General features: G+C 37.9%; 1 protein-coding gene across 3 annotated transcripts; it reads left to right on the forward strand.

Moving 5' to 3' along the window:
* Positions 1-1,689: 1,689 nt before the first annotated feature.
* GALNT3 (polypeptide N-acetylgalactosaminyltransferase 3) lies at positions 1,690-20,351 on the forward strand. Of its 3 annotated transcripts, none has more exons than XM_014880872.2 (11): positions 1,690-1,762; positions 9,349-9,943; positions 11,247-11,419; positions 12,610-12,759; positions 13,001-13,235; positions 13,957-14,074; positions 14,521-14,721; positions 15,786-15,917; positions 16,527-16,628; positions 19,195-19,347; positions 19,807-20,351. In XM_014880872.2, exons 2-11 carry the CDS (start codon positions 9,435-9,437, stop codon positions 19,927-19,929), a joined length of 1,896 nt encoding a protein of 631 aa, XP_014736358.2. In that variant the 5' UTR covers positions 1,690-1,762; positions 9,349-9,434; the 3' UTR covers positions 19,930-20,351. The 3 variants fall into 3 exon arrangements, 2 of the variants coding, with proteins under 2 accessions (XP_014736358.2, XP_088024241.1); XR_015804884.1 differs by lacking the exon at positions 1,690-1,762 and adding an exon at positions 17,011-17,367 and having other exon boundaries at positions 2,217-9,943; XM_088168115.1 differs by lacking the exon at positions 1,690-1,762 and adding an exon at positions 2,217-4,668.
* Positions 20,352-20,767: the final 416 nt, after the last annotated feature.

Raw genomic sequence — 20,767 nt, forward strand, 5'->3', positions numbered from 1 at the left:
GGAGTACCATTAGACAGAGATAATAAGTATAAATAGCTAAAAATTATCGAAGTGGTAAGACTCTTAAGAAAAATAAGGAATTTGAAGGGTTTTTTTTCCCCCCGGTTTTTGGACTAGGTTTGACTATTGCAAATCTTTTCTAAAATATGACTATTTTAGAAACTTTTAGAAAGGCTGCAGACTTCCTAAAATCAGCCAGCTCTGGTTTAGTAACCTAAAATTTAATCTTGTTATTCGTTAAATGAGTGAGTAATTTTATAAAAATACCGTAAACAGAGCTTGTAATGTTAGAGAATTTGCTGAAGATTTTCATTGAAAAGTGACATTTCAAGGAAGTCTCAGTGGCAGTGGATTCTGGCTCTTCAGAAGTTGATAGTAACTCATTAACGTGTTCCATATACAGTGGGGGAAAACAGAAAAATAACTTAAGGAAATATTTCACTAGCAATTACTTCTCCATCAGCTTATGACTGTGCCACTTTTCAACAGTGATTTTGCTATGTGGCTTCATTTGCTCTGTGGTTTACCTCTCGCTTCATCTTGCAATGAAATTAGAACTCTGGTTTTTGCAACATTGCCCTGCCATAAAATGTTAAGAATTGGACCATTACTGCAAAAATCTCATGCTTTTGTCTCTGCTAAAAGTTGTTGCTAATTATGTGACATGGTGCTTGCTAAAAGAGAAGCTTTCTGAATGGTCTAAGTCTTCTTCTGAATTGGGGTTTTCTTTGATACTGTTCTTTGTTTGGTTGGGTGTTTGGGTTCTTTTGGGTTTTTTAAGGAGTCAGTATGCTATTAATGCAGGGTTTATTTTGGGAAACAGCATATTTTTAAAAGTTCGCTCTGGAAATTTGCCTTGAATTTTGTGCTACAGAAGTTGAACACCTGCTATGCCTCTCTCAGGTGATGTAGTGCTTAGCACAGTTCAGGCATCAGCTGTCAAAGTCATAAAGGAAGGATTTTAACATCCTAGAAAAAACAGAACCTATGAATTGTGAGAGGTTCTCATCTAAATCTTATTCCTGGGCAATATTAATTCCTAAAAGAATTGGCGTCACCATTTTTGGCATTGCTGTGACACAAATCAGTACAACTACTGCCAACTCCTTTCTGCTCCCTGAGCACCTTTAGATACCTGCGGTTAAGCAGCTCACAGGAAGTTTTGAAGTGCTGGGGTGAGACGGTGATTGTGCTGCTATTATTAGAGAGGAGGAAGAAGGGGAGACTCTACACTCTGTTACGGGAGTGCAAATGTTACTTTGGGTTTTTTCTCCCCCACATTAAACCATGCTTCTGTAGACATGTGATTTTGTACCTATCTCTCTGGGCAACTACATTGTGAAGAGCTGTGTGATATCCCTTCTCCTCAGGTTTTGTGCTCTGTTTCCCAGCACTGGGAGTGCCTGGTCAACCCCATCTTGCACAACGTGACGCTTGGGTGGTTGAAGCAAGCCCCGCTGCCGTGCGGCCCTAGCTCGGCCGTGCGGCGCTGGGTGAGCGCTCAGTGCCTGTGCCGGAGCCCCGCGTCTCCAGCGGAGCGGGAGCGGAACGGGATGGGCGCAGCCGCTCCCCGGGCGCGCCCCCGCTGCCGCCTCGCGCACCTGGGCGCCAGGTGAGGGCGGGGCGCGGGCGCAGGCGCGGGGCCGGCCGCGCGCACCTGGCGGGCGCGGGGCGGAAGCCGCAGAGCCCGCCCGGCTCCGGCCTCCCGGGGCTCCGGTGCCGCTCGCTCGGTAGCGCATTCGCCGTCCTCCCGCCGGATGAGGTGAGTGGGGGGAGCCGCGGGAGGCACCGCGCGGCTCCGCTCCTCCTTGGCCTCTCCAAGGGCTGTGGCCGGCGGCGGGGCAGCGTCCGGTGCCGCTTGTCCTCCGCTCGCCGCAGCTCGTGCGGGCGCGCCCGGCGGGACTCGGCGGGCGGGCGGGAGCCGTGAGGACACGGAGCGGTCCGGCGAGGGGCGCGGGGCCGGTGCGGCCCTGGGGGTCCCCCCAGCCGCCCCTCGCCCCTGCCCTGGGGGGGTCCCCCTTAGCCGCCCCCGCCCTTGGGGTCCCCCTCAGCCGCCCCTTGGCGCGCACGCTCCACGCGCGTCCCCTCAGCTCCCACGGAGGCCGCCGGCCGCAGGGGCCTGGCCGGGGCCGATACAATCCATCCCTGCGAGCTCCGCTCCAGGGGAACGTGGGGTGGGTGAGGAGCCCAGGCTGCCGCCGGTGCGGACACGGGGCTCCGGGAAGTGCCGGCCGGATGCACTGTCCAAACCGAAGGTATTGACCGAGGGAGGTGTCTCTGCCACGTACGGATCCCGCCCAAGGGTTTGCCCACAGTACCGCATTGATTCGGGCGGCGGGGTGATCGCAATTGTGTACATTGCCAGCTAACTCTGGTGTATTTCATCCTACTCAAAGAGCTTTTAGAGTTGCCGCATTGTCTCTCCCCTCTGGCTGTTTGTTAGTCTTCTGCACAGCAGGTGACAGTACTTAGACAATATTTACTTAGGTCTGGAAACTGACAGAAGTATCCTTTAAATTTAATAACCTTAGTGTAATGGATTTTTAATTTCTTTTTAACTTTGTGTAAAATACTATTTTACAAAGAAGAATTTATTAATAAAAATTTTTGTTGGTCAAATAAAAATCTTACTGGAAGTACAAGTATGTATGCATCTCAGTAGTGTTGTACGTGTTAGTCTTCTGTAGTAAGAAGATCTCGTTTGTTTAAAAGATAAATTATATTGATCAATTCAGTCTTGACTAAAGGCAGTGGTACGCTGCTGAGCTTCCAGAATTAGAGCCTGAGACAAAGCAGCCAACTTACAGGGTTTGGTTTCCTTTTTTAGCCAGATTTGCTAAATGGCCTGGTCAGTTTGGCATCTGCGACTGTCATCTCGAGGCTTCTCAATAACAGAGCAAAGTAAAAATTAAGTTAGTTACAGAGAGCCTGAATTGCTATTTTTGTTGCACTGTGGGAAGGAGCAGAAGACCAGCTTTCCTCCTCCTCGTAACTGCTATTGCCAATTACCTTGTCCATTTTTGAGGTGAGGTAATACCAGAAGCAGCCCGGATATCTTGAGCCCTGTCAAAATAGGAACAAGATATAAGTGCCCTCTCTGTGACATTTCCCCAGTGTCTGTGGTTCTAAGTGAACTCACACTGTGTTGTTTTAATTTTTTTTTGCCTTCCCCAACTTTGCTGCCTGGTTCGCCTGTTTCAAGAGCTGTTACCTAGACCAGGATTTTCCCTCTTTTGGAATCAATGTTGAGAATGATGTTCATGATGTGAAATGCTGATCAGTTGCCTGCCAACACTTACGAGTTTCTCATCCTAATCTGCTCCTTGTTGTGCCTGTTTTCTACAAGATCTGAAAGTGTCTCAAGTTTCTAAAGTGCTAAAGTTTTTTCAGTCATGTAAAGCGTGGATTTATTCACTTGCCGTCTGTCTTAAAATGGTCTGATTTTCCCTGAGACTCACTGAGATCATGTGCCACAGGAAACAGTTCTGCTTACGAACAGAGAATCATATCACAAAACCACTGACAGTGATCTAGCAATTAAAATCTGGTATCAAATGACTAACTACAGTGGAGTAACATTATTCAGCAGTGAAATATAACTGGAAAAGAGACACTGAAGTGGGGAGAGGAGGAAAGTGAAGACACCTATGGGAGCATCCAACAGTCACTTCAGCAGTCACTAACCCAGTAAATCTCCTATGAGGAGACTTTCTTTGCTTTACACTTATCGCTTAAACAAAAGCTTAAAGCCACTTAGAAAACTGTGATTTCAAGACCTGCACTTGATACTTGGATGTTTTTCTATCTTAGAAATGTTCCTACAATCCGGAAAACAAACAAAAGTCCTCTGTTTATGGTCCAGACGTTATCTTCTGGTCCTTACATGAAAATGAGACACTAATCCTTCTAAGTTGAAACAGCACTTTACAGCTGTGCTATCATGCTCACTTTTCATCATGGCATTTTTAGGGGCAGCCTAGAATAATTTTAATGGAGGCCTAAAACAATCTGACCAAGGAAAAAAAGGAAAATACAGAGTTAAGTGAAATTTAAATTTGAGAAAAGTGTGTGTCATTTAGAATTCTCAGGTCTGTAAAAACAAGCCATGAATATTTTTATAATATATGGTTACTGTATATTATTATGCTATCAGTTGTCAAAGGGAGCTGTCTATCTCTGCTTATCATATAAAGTGCTTGGCTGGAAAAATGGTAGTAGTGCTCATTTTGAAAGAACGTGAAAGTTTGAAGCACTTCCATTAGAATACCTAAAAGCAGGTTTGGTGATGATGTTTGGGGTTTTTCCTTTTTTTTTTTCTTATTTTTTAAATCTAAATAAACTGCTGAAGGAGATACTTGACCGAGTTTGTTTCAGCAAGCTGTTCTGTGCTGCTGTTGCTCAGAACTTCTTCAGCTTCTTCAGTATGCTCCTCCAGAAGGAACAGCTGCTCATTTCTCTGCAATAATCAGGGAGGCAGGTTACATCCAGTATTCACTACAATAACCTGTGCTCTTAATGTTTCTGAAATGAAGGCTTAGGAACTGAACACATTCAGTATTGCTCTAACAACTTTTTTTCAGGAATAGAAACACATTTCTACTGGCTGAGCTTCAAAGAATGTACCCGGAGGAACAGCAGCTGGGGTTTGTGAATTTCTGTTTCTTTTAGGTATGTGTACCCTGTTTAGGAGTGCATTCAGTAGGAACTCTGAGTGAAACAGAAGCAAGTGTGGAAATAGAAACTAAACAGCTGATTCTGTTTCTCATTTTCATATCTTTAACTTCTGTGCATTTCATTTTATCATTTGTTCCTTTATTTAAATCAAGAGCTAATATTCTTGTAAACAGTAGCATAGTTTGCTACACTTAAGCAACTTAATTGTCCCAAATTTCTGAAGTGCTTCTGAATGGTTTTGATTCTATGAAGAATCTTCATATTCCATATAAATCTAGACTTTTGTGAAGGGTTCACTCTGAATTGGGTGTTTCTTAGTCTGTCACCAGAGATGCTTATGTGAATGGATATTTCTCTAGGATGAACCTGAAGTACAAACAGTTTTGTTCAGTGATTTTTTTATTTTTTTTTATTTGCCATTAGAAAAAAACCCATTCATTTCCATGGTGGTAGAAGATGAAAATATCATTTACCAAACTGATTATTTCAGTAACTCATGTTTTAGTAGCATCTGCATTGATAGTCATGCAAAGAAAATAAAAAACCCTGTCTAGAATTTTAGATTCAGAAATACCAGTAGTGTACCATAGCAATTTTTAAAGTATCCTGAAATATCTTTGTCAGACTTTCGCTAATTTGGTGAGAACAGTTGATCATCAGTGTCAGGTTTGTTTGATTTTTCCCTAAGGTATTTGCTCAGTGTTTTTTTTTGCACACCCACCTTCTGATTAAGGGGTCTCTAAGGTTTGAGGAAGGGATTGTATGCTTTGATAACTAGGAGAAATAGACAAACTTTTAATGAGACTGTGCTTCTGGAATTATAGAAAAATTCGATTAAGTTGAAGCCAAGATATGTAGTTAAATAGTTTTGATTGGAGTAATTCTGCATCATTTTTCCCCTATTTTTCCCATTTTTTTAGGATTTTTGTTTTGTTCTGATTTTAGTATTTTTACTCATTCTTTCAGGTTTTAATGTTCTATAAGCAATATTGTCGGGAAACCTTTGAAACCTGTTTAACATTTGGAGAGAAGAAAAGCAGATTTTAAAATTAAAAAAAAACCAAAAACCGACATCAAGTATATTGTTGATACTAACCCAAATGAATTTTGTCTTGCATGATTGGAAAGAACTTCTGGTGATTTGGGTTAATGATACTTTCACTTTTTTATAAAAGGTTATTTTGTACAGTGTTGTTCAGATCAAGTTAACAAAAATTTTTCTGCTTGTTGGCTACATCAGCAAGGCTTTCTTGTAAGAGTTTTTGCAGAGTCTGACATCAGAATCAGTGGGTGGCATAATGTAACATAGACTGCATTGAATTCTCACACTGCCCATGTGATGTGGTTTGAAGTAGTGTGGCAGCTGCTTTTTGGCACTTTTAGAAGAATTTAGTAGTACATTTTAGTTTTCTGGTTATTTTCTTCCTAAAAAAAAAAAATCCAACCTCAGATGTTTAGGGCTAGTTATTTCAAAGTACTTTAAGAATCCAGACTACTACTAGAAAATAGCACCAATGAATAGAAGATTAAACGCTTTGCTAAACAGTCACCCCAGGGAGTTTAATCATGCCACATATTTCTTCAGCATGTCCTGGAGGATTGAATAGTAGCTTGGTCTGTGTTTGCTGACACATTGCTCTGCCATGAAAATGTGAGAGTCATTTGTAGGGAATAAAGATTGTATTTCTGACTACAAAATTTTCCTGGTAAAAACCCTAAGTAAGATACAGCATTCATAGTAAAAGTTCTTTGGACAATGCAGCTTCTGTTCTGGAAAGTGCTACTGTTCTGTGCGACAAAGAACTCTTCTCTTATTGTAAGCAATATCCCTATCAGATATTTTGTCAACAAAGCTGCACTCAGCATTTGTCTATATCAAAAGGTTTTGCTGTATGCTTGTGGCAATCAAGCCTCTGTCCACCTGGCTTTTGCTGCACATACTATTCCAAGGCTGTCACTTGATCCTTTCTTAAAGAAAAATCACTTACACTCGTTTCTATGCATGGCATGCTAGTAGAGTAGACTAATCCACATTGAAAGGGTTAAATTGTGTTACTGTCTTCCCACCTAACTCCAGAGAAGGTTCTTTTCTAGGGACAGACACATTTCATATGTGCATTGTGGCAGCATGCTCCACATATCTCTTGTTTCTAATGCCTCTTATGACATCATGTATTTCAAATATATGTATAGATAGATATAGGTATATATTTAAAGATGTTTTCTTTTTTTTCCATTTGAGGAAGATATATTTATATTGCTAATTGATTTCTAAGCTTTAAGATTTACTGGTATCTTATGTGCTTGTGCATGGTGCACTGCGAAACAGTAATGTGATTTTCTTTTGATGTTGTTAGGAAAGCATTCCTGGTTAGCAACCTGCAGAGGCTGTAGCTCCTGCAATGCTGGGTGCTGATCTGCACATATAGTTTGTGTTTTACACAAATGCAATTGTGTATTGCATTTTCATGGCAAGTTTAGGAGGTGAAGGTGACTGTATGGGTGGCCTCTGATAAGAGACATGGGGCTGCCCCCCACCTCCAGTCTTACCCAGGGCTGAACACAGCTGGTTCCAGCCAGCTGTAAAATAGACTCACTGTTGGTCAAAGCTGAGCCCCCCAGTGTAGCAGGTGGTGCCTCTCTGATGAGGTATTTAAGAAAGGGTAAAAAGATACTGCACAGCAGCTGTGAGAAAGAGGAGTAAGAAAAATGTGAAACTGCAGAACCCAAGGTCAGTGAAGAAGGAGGGGAGTAGATATTCCCCCTGCAGCTCATGGAGAAGACTGCAGTGAAGAATTTCTGTGTTGCTCATGAAGGACCATCCCAGAGGAGGTATCCACTCTGCAGCCTGTGCAGAACCCCAGGCCAGAGCAGGTGGATGTACTCTGAAGAAAGCTGCAGCCTGTGGAGAGCCCATACAGGAGCAAGATCCTGGCAGGAACTGTGACCTGTTGGATGACCTGTGCTGGAGCAGTTTTTATGCTGATGTACTGTAATGCATGGAGAGAACCTGTGCTGGAGCAGGGGAGAAGTGTGCAGAGGAACGAGTGCTAGAGATAAAGTCTTACAAGCTAACCACAGCCCTTATTATTCATTCCTTCTGCACCGCTAGGCAGAAAGGAGAAGAACTGGGAATGAAGGAGTGAAACTGAGACGGGAGGTAGTTTGAGCCTTTGTTTCTCACCGTCCTACTCTATTTTTAATTGGCAATAAATTTAAATTCATCATTACAAGTCTGTTTTCCCTGTGACAGTAATTGGTAAGTGATCACGCTGTCCTTAGCTCAACCCATGTGATTTTCCATCTTATTTTGTCCCCGCTGTCATGCTGAGGATGGAAAGCAAGAGAGTGGCTGTGTTGGTGTCTGGCAGCCAGTCAAGATCAACCCACCAGACATTGTGAAAAAACAAGACATTTTTCAATCTGGCAGTTTGGTAATTTGGTTGCCGTCCTCTCATTGGGAAGAAAGTTTTTATTTGTAGTCTTCCACTCAAAGGCATCGGTATTGTAGTTCAAATGTTTCGGCAGTAAGGAAAAATGGGAAAATAATATGTGAGACAGAAATGGGCTGGTTTGTTTGGTATTTTTTTTTGAAATTTTGTGAGCTGAGAAGCATGCTTTTGGTACTTTTTAGTATGATCTAATATGCTTCCCTTCTGCATTCTTTTAACAATAACTCTGTGGTAAAAACACTGTAGTTTGAATGTATGCTTAATAAACTGACATAAGCTTTGAAAAACAGTATAATGTGAAGAAATGCAGATGCTTAGTTTCTCCTGCAGATTCTTGAAGAAAAGCAGGTAAGGGGTGGGTGGGTTTTGTTTTCTCCGACTTGTATCTCTTCCTGAGTATATATTACTCCAATTAAGATCTTGTATTTCAGAGGAATAAACAGAAAAGTAATAGTTTTTTGCAATTTTGTGGTCAGTAGTGGGAACTAACTGTGGCTTTAAGCTAGATACTATTTATTTTTCTTCTTGATTCACATAGACAAAAATTAAGCTATTCTCTGAATAGCTATTCCAGCTATTCAGGCTGGTGGCAGAATGTATCCCCTTCTTGTAAACTGCCGGTTTGGCAGAGAGAATTTAATTCAAATCACTTTGATTTTGGTAGTCCTCAAATGTCTTTCATGGTTTCATCTTTGAAAGCAAGTGAATAATTACTTGTCTGAAAAAAATAGTGGCGGAAACTTGAAAATTGTTGAAATAAGTTGATTAAAAAGTCTTTCCTATCTTTTAGTTCACTTCCCACATGGCTCTTTCTGACATGCAACTTGAACTAATGTATTGATGCTGTTTTTCTTCTGTCCTATCATTGAACTAAAATTCCCTGCTTTCAAGACTATTCTAATTTTAAACAAACTACTTGGAAGAAAATAAACTTGAAGTAATTGCACTGTGTAGAAATAATGTTTTATTCTTGATGGTATGTCTGATTTCTGGTTCTTCTATATGAAGTGCATTTAACAAATAAAGCCCAAAACAAAAAGCAGGGAAAGGGCATTTTGGGTATCTTTTAGATAGGTTTGATGTACCTTTAAGTGATGTAACATGCATAACACTTTACTTTTGGGAGCTGCAAATGAATTAATTCCTTCCCATTAATTTTTATGGTTTTACATAGTTGAATATACTAGATGTCTAAATGAATACTATTTGTTTTAATTTTCAGGTGTTACAATTTCAAGAAATGCTGTGACATTTTTGAAGAACAACACTCAGTGAAACTTTCATTGTGTGAAAATTTTTAAAACTAGAATGGCCTTGAAAAAGACACCTAAACTATTTAAGACATTTTTTCACTGGAAACTTTGGAAGTTTAGCATTATTGTGTTTGTCTTTCTGGTATTTTTATTTTTATTGCAAAGAGAAGTGGGTGTTCAAGATTTTAAGGATGAAGCAGGGATTGAGCCAGTTGTTGGAAAGAAAAGTCATGTATTAGGTCTTGTGTTAAATGCTATGAACAATATCAAAGGTGCAAAGCCAAAAATGCAGATAAAAGCACCCATTAGACAAACTAAGATTCCTGGAGAGAGACACTGTTTGCCAGGGCACTATACTCCAGTGGAACTGAAACCTTTTCTAGATCGACCGCTCCAAGATCCTAATGCTCCTGGAGCTTCTGGTAAAGCATTTAAAACCACAAACTTAAATTCAGAAGAACAGAAAGAAAAACAGGCTGGAGAAGAGAAACACTGTTTTAATGCATTTGCAAGTGATAGGATTTCTTTACACCGAGATCTTGGACCAGACACTCGACCTCCTGAGTAAGTTGAAATGTGTATGTCCTAATAGTTGAAAAACTTCTCAGAAATTCAGACTGCAAAGTGACTTGAGTTCAGCAGTAGGTGATAGTTTAGGAAGGTCTCCTGGCTATACATAATGATTGGCTGGACATAATGATCCGTAGTGCCAAAGCCAAGAATGTTTATAAAAGCTCACTTCTTTCATGGTTTTGAATTCAAAGTAACCATATTTAAATAAGGTGTTCTGCTTTTGCCTTTAAGGCTAAAATTTCTGAGTAACTTTCAGGAAACCTGCTTAGTTTTACTTAGAAGAAAACTAAAAATGTGGTTTCAACATTTTTCCAATTAAAACACCATCCCTCATTTTTTAACATTCAGCGTTAATAAAACCACAAGCATAATTTAATAAATTAGGAATTGTACTTTTGAACAAGGTAATGGAAGATCTCAGCAGCAATCTTGTAATATTAAAGAATTTTAAAAATGTAGACTGTAGAACTTGGGGGGAGTGGGTTTTAGTTGTGAGCAGTCCCTGTCAGTGTCAGATGAAATGCTGTCAGCCATCTGTGCCAAAAAAGTGGCTGAACTTACTGAGCCACTGCTGATACATGTGGTGCAGCTCACCATAACCTCTCCTAGAGCATAACTGGAGAGGTTTTGCTTGTGTATCTTGTGAGGCAGTGACTGTGGTTATTACCTTGGGGCGTCCTCCAGGCCCTAAAGCTGACAGACAGTAAGTGTGCAACTTTTGAATACAGCATTGTCATCTTGACTTGCCATTGGATCTAAAGTTATGTTTAGGATATTTCAGTCTTGAAAAACTGTGGGTTTAAAATTGTATCCCTTGAATGGGACATGCTGCCCTAAAGCTTACATAGCATTTCTACAAAGCTTTGAGATTTGAATTAGTTTATATTTTTCCTTGCAAAGTCTGAATTTTTCTAATAAATATTCTTCTTTGTATTCTTAGGTTTCAGGAGTAATGGTGACTTTTGATTTAGCTCAGTCAGTACCTGCTGCTCTCAATAAAATATAATTTTCTCCTGAAGAAGGCCTGGATATTATATGAAGTGTACTCAAAAGTGTGTGAGACAGAAGCAAAACTAAGTTGTTCAATTCTCAGTCATGATATTTTAAAAAATACTCTGAACAGCTGCTCCAGTTGCAGTACCTATCTTTGCACTTCAAAGCTAGGATAGAAAGCAGAGAAGCAGAACTATTTAATGTCCATAGGTACAAAGTTTTGTACTAGAAAGAAAAGTTTAAGAGTTTGAGTAAAAAATTGTTGTCCATTTTGTAACCCCTGACACTTTGTAATTTGTAGATGTATTGAACAAAAGTTTAAACGTTGCCCACCATTGCCAACCACAAGCGTTATCATTGTTTTCCATAATGAAGCGTGGTCAACTCTGCTCAGAACCGTGCACAGTGTGATGTACACATCTCCTGCCATACTGCTGAAGGAGATCATTTTGGTGGATGATGCCAGCGTAGATGGTAAGAAGTCTCTCTGCTTTCACTTCTCTTTTTGGTTCCTTAATTTAAGATGTTAGGATTGCAGCTAAATTGGCTAAGAGGATGTCTCTTTACCACTATTAACATGTATAACAGTATTCTAAGTGGTTTTGTTTCTTTCTTTTTTTTTTCTTTTAATATAAAATAGCCCTCCTCCACCTTATTTTTCCATAAGGTAGTCAAATACAAAATTCCTGTGCTCTAAAAGGTTTTTAAACCCCATTTCTATTTTTTTTCAATGCTGATTTGCTTGCATAACTGCTTGCATGAAGTAGTTTCGTAATTTGTATTTCAAACCAATTGCAATTTGTAGAACAAAGTATCCAAGTATCAATTGGCTCAGACTTGCAGAAATTTCCATTTCATCATAGTGGTTGTCTTTATGCAAATTAATTTCATAATTATGAAGGGCAAATTAATTTCGTAATTATGAAGGACAGTGTCTTTATTAGAAAGTACAATTATTGAGTGGCAAGTAATTTTCAACAGTTAAGCCGAGTCTCAAAAATAATTATATATATACTTAGTGTGAACACAAATGCAAGTTCAAACAACTTTGTATCCTTACAAAGATGAATATGCTTATATATACTTCTATGAATGTATTTGCACTCTTTTTCAAGTCTGTATTGAGTATATTGAAAGAATTGGATGTGAAATATGTTCAGTAGTACAGTCTAATACTAAGGATGGACAGAATAAAGAAGATGTGGGTTTCTTTCTCATAATCTGAACATTTAAATAGTTTTTGTATGGCTTCTGTTGCTGTTGTAAATACTGTAGCCTTTGAAAACTGTCTAGGTGTGCTATCATTAAGGGAAGAATTTGCATGTTCTGCAGACAATGTAAGTACGAGATCCATTTGTTATGAAAATGGAATTGGTATTCAAATGGTTAACACTGCAGCAGAGATGTACTAGCATGTGCTTTCTTGCTCAGAATTATTTTAATATTTCATTTCCTGTTCTGTGCTGGTCACCTCTTCCTACACCCCTACGCCCAAAATAGTCAGACCCTAAAAAGAACCTTCAGCAGATAGGAATTTTTATGCCTTTGATGTTGAAATAATTTCTGGGGTTAGTATGAGTTTATCTTGTTCGCTTAATAGTGTACCATTTTGGGCAGTGGCATGTGTATGCACTGAATATCCTGACACTGATTTCTCTTTCTAGAATACCTGCATGATAAACTAGATGAATATGTGAAACAGTTTCAAATAGTTAAAGTAGTCCGTCAAAAGGAAAGAAAAGGTCTGATCACTGCACGGTTGTTGGGAGCTTCAGTAGCAACAGGAGAGACCCTTACCTTCCTGGATGCTCACTGTAAGTGTAACCTGGAACTATGCCACGTCTGGTTTATAATGCTGTTGTCTTTGATTTAATGTTGCAGAGTTTTTATTCATTATAAATGTTAGCAATATATAATCTTTCCTATTGCTATTTCATGTTATTGAAAGTATAATTAGGTATGCTATTTTAAAATAGTCCGTATTGGCTTGCTGGACATGTTAAAATACACCTTATGTACTACTTTATAGCCAAAGTGTTCTCATTTTCTCCACAGGTGAATGCTTTTATGGCTGGTTAGAGCCATTATTGGCAAGAATAGCTGAGAATCCTGTTGCTGTTGTAAGCCCTGACATTGCTTCTATTGATCTCAATACCTTTGAATTCATTAAACCATCTCCTTATGTGCATAGCCACAACAGAGGAAATTTTGATTGGAGTTTGTCATTTGGATGGGAGACTCTTCCTAAACATGAGAATAAAAGAAGAAAAGATGAAACCTATCCAATTAGGTAAACAAAATTTGAATACTATTTAAATCCTTCTGTTTTCATGGAGCTTATCTTATGAACAGTAGTTTGTAAATAAATTAGTTCTTCATATCAGTATAATCAGACATCTTAGCATCTTAGATGTTTTTTGTAATACTTTCTTTAAGAACCACATTTTAAAGCATTCATAAAAATAAAGGCTCCTTAAGACAGTAATTGCTCTGCATTACGTCTTCTACATATGGTGGAAATTGCCTATATTCCTAGGGGAAGGGGCAAAGGAGGATTATACACAGTTATTTTCAGAGACAGTACAATGATTCTGTCTCCTCATTCACTTTACTTAAAGGACTATCAAAAAGGGTCAGAGCACCCAAATACTAGGCTGATAGAGTAGTGCATTTGGATAATTGTACCTGCTTTGTCCACAGACAGGTTACTGGTCTGTAGGAGTTGTACTTTTTCTCGATATCCTCCATACAGAGAAACTTTGTTTTCCTCATGCTTTCTTTTATACCAGCAGTCGTTAGTCTGAACAAGTTCTTAATAAATGGCAATAAGTTGTCAAATGAGACTCTGTGAACGTATTTAAGTGCCAGAAGTACTATCTATGCCAGGAATATGCATCACTGGACTGAAATACTAACAAGTGCATGGAAAATTCATAGAACACTTGCACCATGCTTTTACATCTATATTTTAAAAACCTACTGTCTTTCTTAGTAAAATTTTGTTTTTGCAGAACACCTACTTTTGCTGGAGGTCTCTTTTCAATATCAAAAGACTACTTTGAACACATTGGAAGCTATGATGAAGAAATGGAAATATGGGGAGGTGAAAATATAGAAATGTCTTTCAGAGTAAGTTTAGCTCCCTAATTAGCAATTGTCTCTATGCTGACAGTGTACAGGGGATCTGAGAATAAATTAGTATTAGATATTGACTCCTCAATCAGCCAACTAGGACAAGAAAATTGAATTACTAATTACCTATAAAATAAAATGCAAACATGCTCATTAAACTACTTTTATTTTTGTAAAATGTTTTTAGGGTTGCTATCTGAAATGTGTATTTCCAGGGCTTATCTGATTAGGAAATTAACTGGTATATGGTGTATATATATTCACATTATTTATATATATATGTATATATATATATATATATATATATATATATAACGGTATTCCTGATATAGGTATACTTGCTAGTGCTTTGATGTATTCTGACAAACAATAATATTACTGAATTTTTTTCCACCCCCTGAATTCTAATTGCAGTGTACTTACACACTAAATGTTATTATTAGGTATGGCAATGTGGTGGACAGTTGGAGATCATGCCTTGCTCTGTTGTTGGCCATGTCTTTCGCAGCAAGAGTCCCCATACTTTCCCAAAAGGTACTCAGGTGATCACACGTAATCAAGTTCGCCTTGCAGAAGTGTGGATGGATGAATATAAAGAAATATTTTACCGAAGAAACACAGAGGCAGCAAAAATTGTGAAACAAGTAGGTGGTGGTGGTGGTATTAGAAATCACACTTGCTGCGGTGAAAGTTTTGGTGAGCAAAAGTTATTTATTGACAAAGTATGTAAGGATTCTAGATATTTTAATGAAAAGATTGTTCAGTTTGCTTAATGCTCTATCCCCAACAAAAATGAAAAAAACTAAAGTTTGGTTGATGAATGTTAATTTTGTATGGTGAGGTGTTTTTATTGGTGTTTTTCATACTTTCCCCTGGGTTATTTGCATTGTGCAGGAACTAACTGAAGAACATGAGAGAAACTACTGAGTGTAGACAATGTAAACCAGCTTATTTTCTGGAGTGAGAAAAATGTCTTGTTAGTTTCAAGTTGCTTAGTATTCTTACTGAAAAAGCAGGTTTTGTTGTTCTTTAGCAGCAGAATAAAACTTACTTGATGGTGGATAACCATCTTGTCTCTATCTGCTTAAAAAGTCAGTTATTTTCAAGTAAATAATTTTTGGAGTTGAGATTGGGTGTTGAATTATTTATTTTGTAAGTTTTCTGCCCAGCTAGAATCTAGAGTTTTCTTTTAGAAGCTATTTTCTCCCTTCATGTGATAAATTTTCATGACTGTTTTATCACTGAAAGCATTACATTTCCCAGGAATGTTCAGCAGCTAAACAACTGAATTTTGTTTGGGAGATTCTACATGGTACTGGATATTATGCTAATTATTTCATTAATCCAGTTTTATTATTTCAGCTTATATTTTTAGTGAGATCAGTTGGCTTTATGGTTGTCATCAGTATGGTCTTATTTGTACTCTCCCACCCCATGGCACTGTGTTAAAACTTACTTGGGACTAAAGATACTTCTACGTTATCCATCTTGCAACGTATTTTTCTTGCAAGTGCTCTGAAATGCTGCAGGCAGTATGTCATTTGGTGTTATGACACGGAAAGACAGCAGTAACTGTAGTAGTACAACATTAACAAGAAAAAAGTCAACAAAGGAAGTTAAAACTTGTCTAGTACTGCACAGAATATCATAGCTTGTGCAGAATGAATGTCTAATCTTCCATCCTTCTTTACCTCCTTTTGTCTAACAGAAAACATTTGGAGACATATCAAAACGACTTGATTTAAGGCAGCGCCTGCAGTGTAAAAATTTTACCTGGTACCTCAGTAATGTTTATCCAGAAGCATATGTGCCAGACCTGAATCCTTTGTTTTCTGGATACGTAAGTTTAATTTTAATTACTTTCTATATTCTTCATAGTCCAGGAAGTTTGCTAATCTCTTGTACTACCTTTGCTGTAACTTCTAGACTTTGGCTATCTTTAACTGCTCTAGGGTTATCTGTCACTACCCGGGACAAAGAATCTTTCCTGCATACCTTTTATAGCTTTGTCAATAGATACGTCATTTTCATTTATGTCAATAGTCATTTTCCCTGCCAAATAACTTTAGACATTGCATTGCTAAAACAAACAAAAAAGTAATAGTTCTTAGCTTGAGGTGAACATGAAATTTTAGTGTGTATTTACAAGTAAAACTTTCCCTTCCTCCTGTTTTAAATATTTTATTTTAAATATCTGTTCAAATTGTGATTTGAATAACTAACATTGTACAGAGCAGGCTAATAACTCCAAGGGTGACTGTAGTTACTAGGCTTTTAGTTAGAAAAGATTAACTGAGAAAACAGAACTTTTAGATTTGAGCATAGCAGAAGGTAAAAACGAAAAAACAACTGTAATAGTTAACTGAAGGTGATTTTGTCTATAACTGAGACAGTTTAAGTTTCTCTCATTCACTAAGCTTTTTTTATCCTGATAACACCCTTTCTTTAGTTAAAAAATATAGGTAACCGCATGTGTCTGGATGTTGGTGAAAATAACCATGGTGGCAAACCATTGATTATGTACTCTTGTCATGGACTTGGAGGAAATCAGGTAAAATATTTGATACCTGATTTTTGTTCTCTCTCCCGCTGTGGCTTTACTGAATAAAATTAATTTTAGAGAAATTGACTGATTTTTAACATGCAGTTTCTCTCTCCTTTATCTCCTTTTTCCTTATTTTCTTTAACAGTTAATTCCTATATATATTTTTTTAAAGAAAAATTCCATACTACTCTTCATGTCATGTCCTATTTCTAATATTTTAACTTCAGTATACAAATTCAAATTTCAAACACATTTACACTGTTTCACTTGCCCTCTCTTTTCTATGCAAAACCTTTTCCTGCCACCCTTACGCCTGTCTTATAAGTGTTGTCTTCTTAATTCTTCCTTTCCTTATGCTTCCTCCTATTGCTTCTTTCTCTGTCACCAGGACTCGCAGTGGCAAGGAAGATGTTGGTTGGAATCCGGCCAATGGGAGACCAAGTTTCCAGGCCTCAGCCACCTTCCCTATCATGCTTGCAGCCTCACAGTGTGAGGTCAAAGTGGCCTATCCTGTACTGGCTAATGCAAGTGAATAATATGATTTCATTTGGTCAAGAGGAGCTCTCTTTGGTCCATAGCTCCTGGAGGCAGCCATGGTGCTCTGTTCCTTCTACGACAGGACTTGAAATAGATGTCAGATACTGAATCGTTCCATCATTACTGTAATACAAACAATAGGAACATCTCCCTGGCCAGAAATGCACAATTCTCTGCTCCCTTTAAAAGTGGTCCTTAATAATTAAAGGTCAGCAAAGGTCTAAAATTTTTATCAGAATATAGTTGTTATCTCATGGAGGGGAGGGTGTTAATGAATTTTTTTCCAATCTTAAAATACATCCATTGATGGCACTGTGAAAATTGAGGCACATAATCCTAGTCAGGTGATACTTTTCTAATAATTTTTTGTGAGACATGGCATGCTGTCTAGCTTAAGAAATACCCTATTATGATAGCAGCTTACAGGATTGAATTTGGGGTTTTATTCAATTGTGGATTAATACTATTAGCCTTTTCACATTGTCACAGTCATTAATTTGGGAACACTGTAGAAAGACATTGTATTAAAAGATCTGCTGTATGCTTCTATTGTTCTCTAAGTTATCTTGGGCTATACTAAAACTCTATTCTTTCAAGTGTTTTTTGGTTTCCTTCCTGCTACAAAATAGCAGTCTAAATCCCTTTAAATGCCAGCCTTCAGAGAATTGATTTTGCTGATAAAGCTGAAGAGATGCATATTTGCTTACTTAACCCTTCTCATTTCAATGCTCTGTTTTCAGTTGTCCTCTATTCTTTACCAGACTTTTAGCAGTGTAGGCTCGTATTTCCCATGCTGTCATCTTCATATTTGAAATGGGAGTAGAAAAGAGAACTTTGTTTTCAGAGTTATACATCAGTTGTACATTATTCTTCGTTTTTAGAGTACTGGAGGCTGGAAACATGCTCATCTCAATATCCAAATAATAAAGTTCTAAACATAGCTTTCAAGCCATTATTTTCAGGGCTTGCAGAGATTTTGAAGTTCCAAAAATAAATCAGGACAGAGTAAGTCAGATTATCAGATTAAGAGTAAATTACTGTGTCTGAGAGCTAAATGACTAAGCAGGTCACTCCTTCAGTACCTGTTTTGAGGACTAATGTTGGTCATACAGTCTTGAGAGTGAGATGCCTGTTTGTTCCTCAGTGCTGTTCCCATTGTTTCCAAGGTAGCGAGGAGGTGATTGCTGACCACTGGAAAATGGAAGGCCAAGGGTGGTAACTGAACCTGGTTTTAATATTCAAAGGAAAGATATGATGAAGGTGGCTGACATCCAGAGGCAAGAAACAGTAGCAGACATGTAATGTTAGGGACTCTGCTGGTTAAACTTGGGAGAAGAGACCAGGATGTTAGGTTAGGGCTGGAGGGGTAAAAGAACAGCTGTGTCTTTGATTTTTAGAAGTAAATCCCTGTTAGGATCGGAATTATAGCTGAGCCTTAGGAGTACTCTGCTGTCAGGAAATCATGGTAAAATTAGCTCACAAAATACATCTTTATAATTACTTTTCTAATTATTACCTCACAAGAGGCTATAACAGCATCCTATTGTTCACACTTACTGTTTAGGTCAAGCAGCAAAAGTTGGCCTAGAGCAATCAGTATTGTTCTGTGTGACAACTTTTTTTTTGGTTGCTCTAAGAAAAACCAAAATCTAGCAACAGAACTGAATACAGATTTTTTAAGTTCAGAAATGCCAAAATTTAAGTTATCTTAAACTATCTCTACTCCTCAGTGTGTCTCCTTGAATTATATATGGTCTGTGTGGGAGTAAGATTTTGCATCATAATACACATGCAACAAATGTTATTTCCAATTTATATATACAAGTGTAAATTAGTATTACATTAACTACTAAAAACTGCTTTTAGTTTTGTAAACACTTTTGAAGTGTCTATGCTAAAAATCAGAGGAATTATTCTGTAGTCTAAAATTTTTGAATAAGAAATTTATTACTTTGTGTATGTGATTTGGAAAGGCTTAATTTAGTTTAATACTTTTCTTTGTGTTTGTCTACCATTTTTTTTTTAATTTAAATAGTACTTTGAATATTCTGCACACCATGAAATTCGCCATAACATTCAGAAGGAGCTTTGTCTGCATGCTGCCAAGGGACCTGTGCAGCTTCGCGAGTGCACCTACAAAGGCCAGAAAACCTTTGCTGTTGGAGAGGAGCAGTGGCTGCACCAGAAGGTACAAATCCTGTGCAGTGAAATGGCACTTTTATTAGTGATCTTCGATATTAGTTAATTTTGCATTTCCAAGAAAAGCAAAAACGCCAACAAAACAAAAACTCTGAAGCCAAAAAAGAGTCAGTTTAGTTTTGGCAGGAAAATGGAGATAATTTCAGCTTTTCAGTTACAGATCAAAACTTGATGTCACTAGTAGGAATGTCACTTAAAAGAGCCATTGATATTTTTTCATGTGTTTGTCTAGACATTCACCTGGAAGTCAGTTCAGATGTTTTGTATTTTTAAAATACTTTACAAAACTTTCCTAACAAAGCAAGTTGGCACTTATACTACTTATGTATTTTCTAGCCCACTCTGCACCACCTGTCTGAGCTTACTCTTTAGCACCCAGCTTGGGGCAAGAACTGTGAGGGGAAATAGCATGTTCATTGTTTGTTGACGGTTTTTTTCCTCACTTTAGGATCAAACTCTGTACAATGAAGCACTACATATGTGCCTTACAGGAAATGGAGAGCATCCGAGTTTGGCATCCTGTAATCCATCAGACCCTTTCCAGAAGTGGATCTTTGGCCAGAACGATTAAGATTTGGTATTATAGGCCAGAAGTATTTTATTAACAGAAAAGAGCCATTCTGAACTGTGATCGTATATATATACTGGATTTTTACGTGATAGTTTAAATGCAAAATGTTTAAAGGGTTTCTTTTTCCTCCTAAGTTGAATATAAAATGTGTCATCAGAGATTCCCTGGGAGTCTGTTATACCAAAGATAATTGAGATCCTGGTTATATTTTGTTTACCATATTTCTATGATAAGACTTTATAGGTTGACCACTGATTTATGGATCCTATTAGTTCTCTTTTATTTTAAGGGCCATATGTGGAGGTTTTTTTACATACTGTAAGTACTTCTGAAGAAGACTAATTTTCTTTGTAGTGTCATGAGAAATTATTGTCTGTGGTCTAAAACCCAATACACTTTATATATATGTTTTTATGCTCAAATGGCTGATTTTATTTTTTTAATAATTTACTCAGTGAAGCTTTCTCAAAATTTGACCATCAGGCCAAAGCTAAATAGGATACGACATTATGCTCAGCTTCTAGAAAGTCAGTTGTTTTGTAGAAGAAAAAAGTAATTCTCACTAAAGTATGTATTTATGGTTATTTTAATGGAAAACCTGCTTATTTTCATACTAATCTTTTGTTTATCCAAAACCTCTTGTATAGGTTTTTTTTATATTTCATGGACTTAAAATGTATTATAAAATTGTATTGTAGTAGGCTCCCAAGCTGCTTAACATTCACACAATTTTTTAGCATTCTGTTCATTATTGCTTTTAAATTACATGTTATCTACTAAACTTCTGCCCCTACCTTCTAATGATCTATGCAATATTTATCTCACAGGTTTCTAATGT

The sequence above is a fragment of the Sturnus vulgaris genome, chromosome 7, assembly GCF_052056855.1.
Source record: "Sturnus vulgaris isolate bStuVul1 chromosome 7, bStuVul1.hap1, whole genome shotgun sequence".
NCBI lineage: Eukaryota > Metazoa > Chordata > Aves > Passeriformes > Sturnidae > Sturnus > Sturnus vulgaris.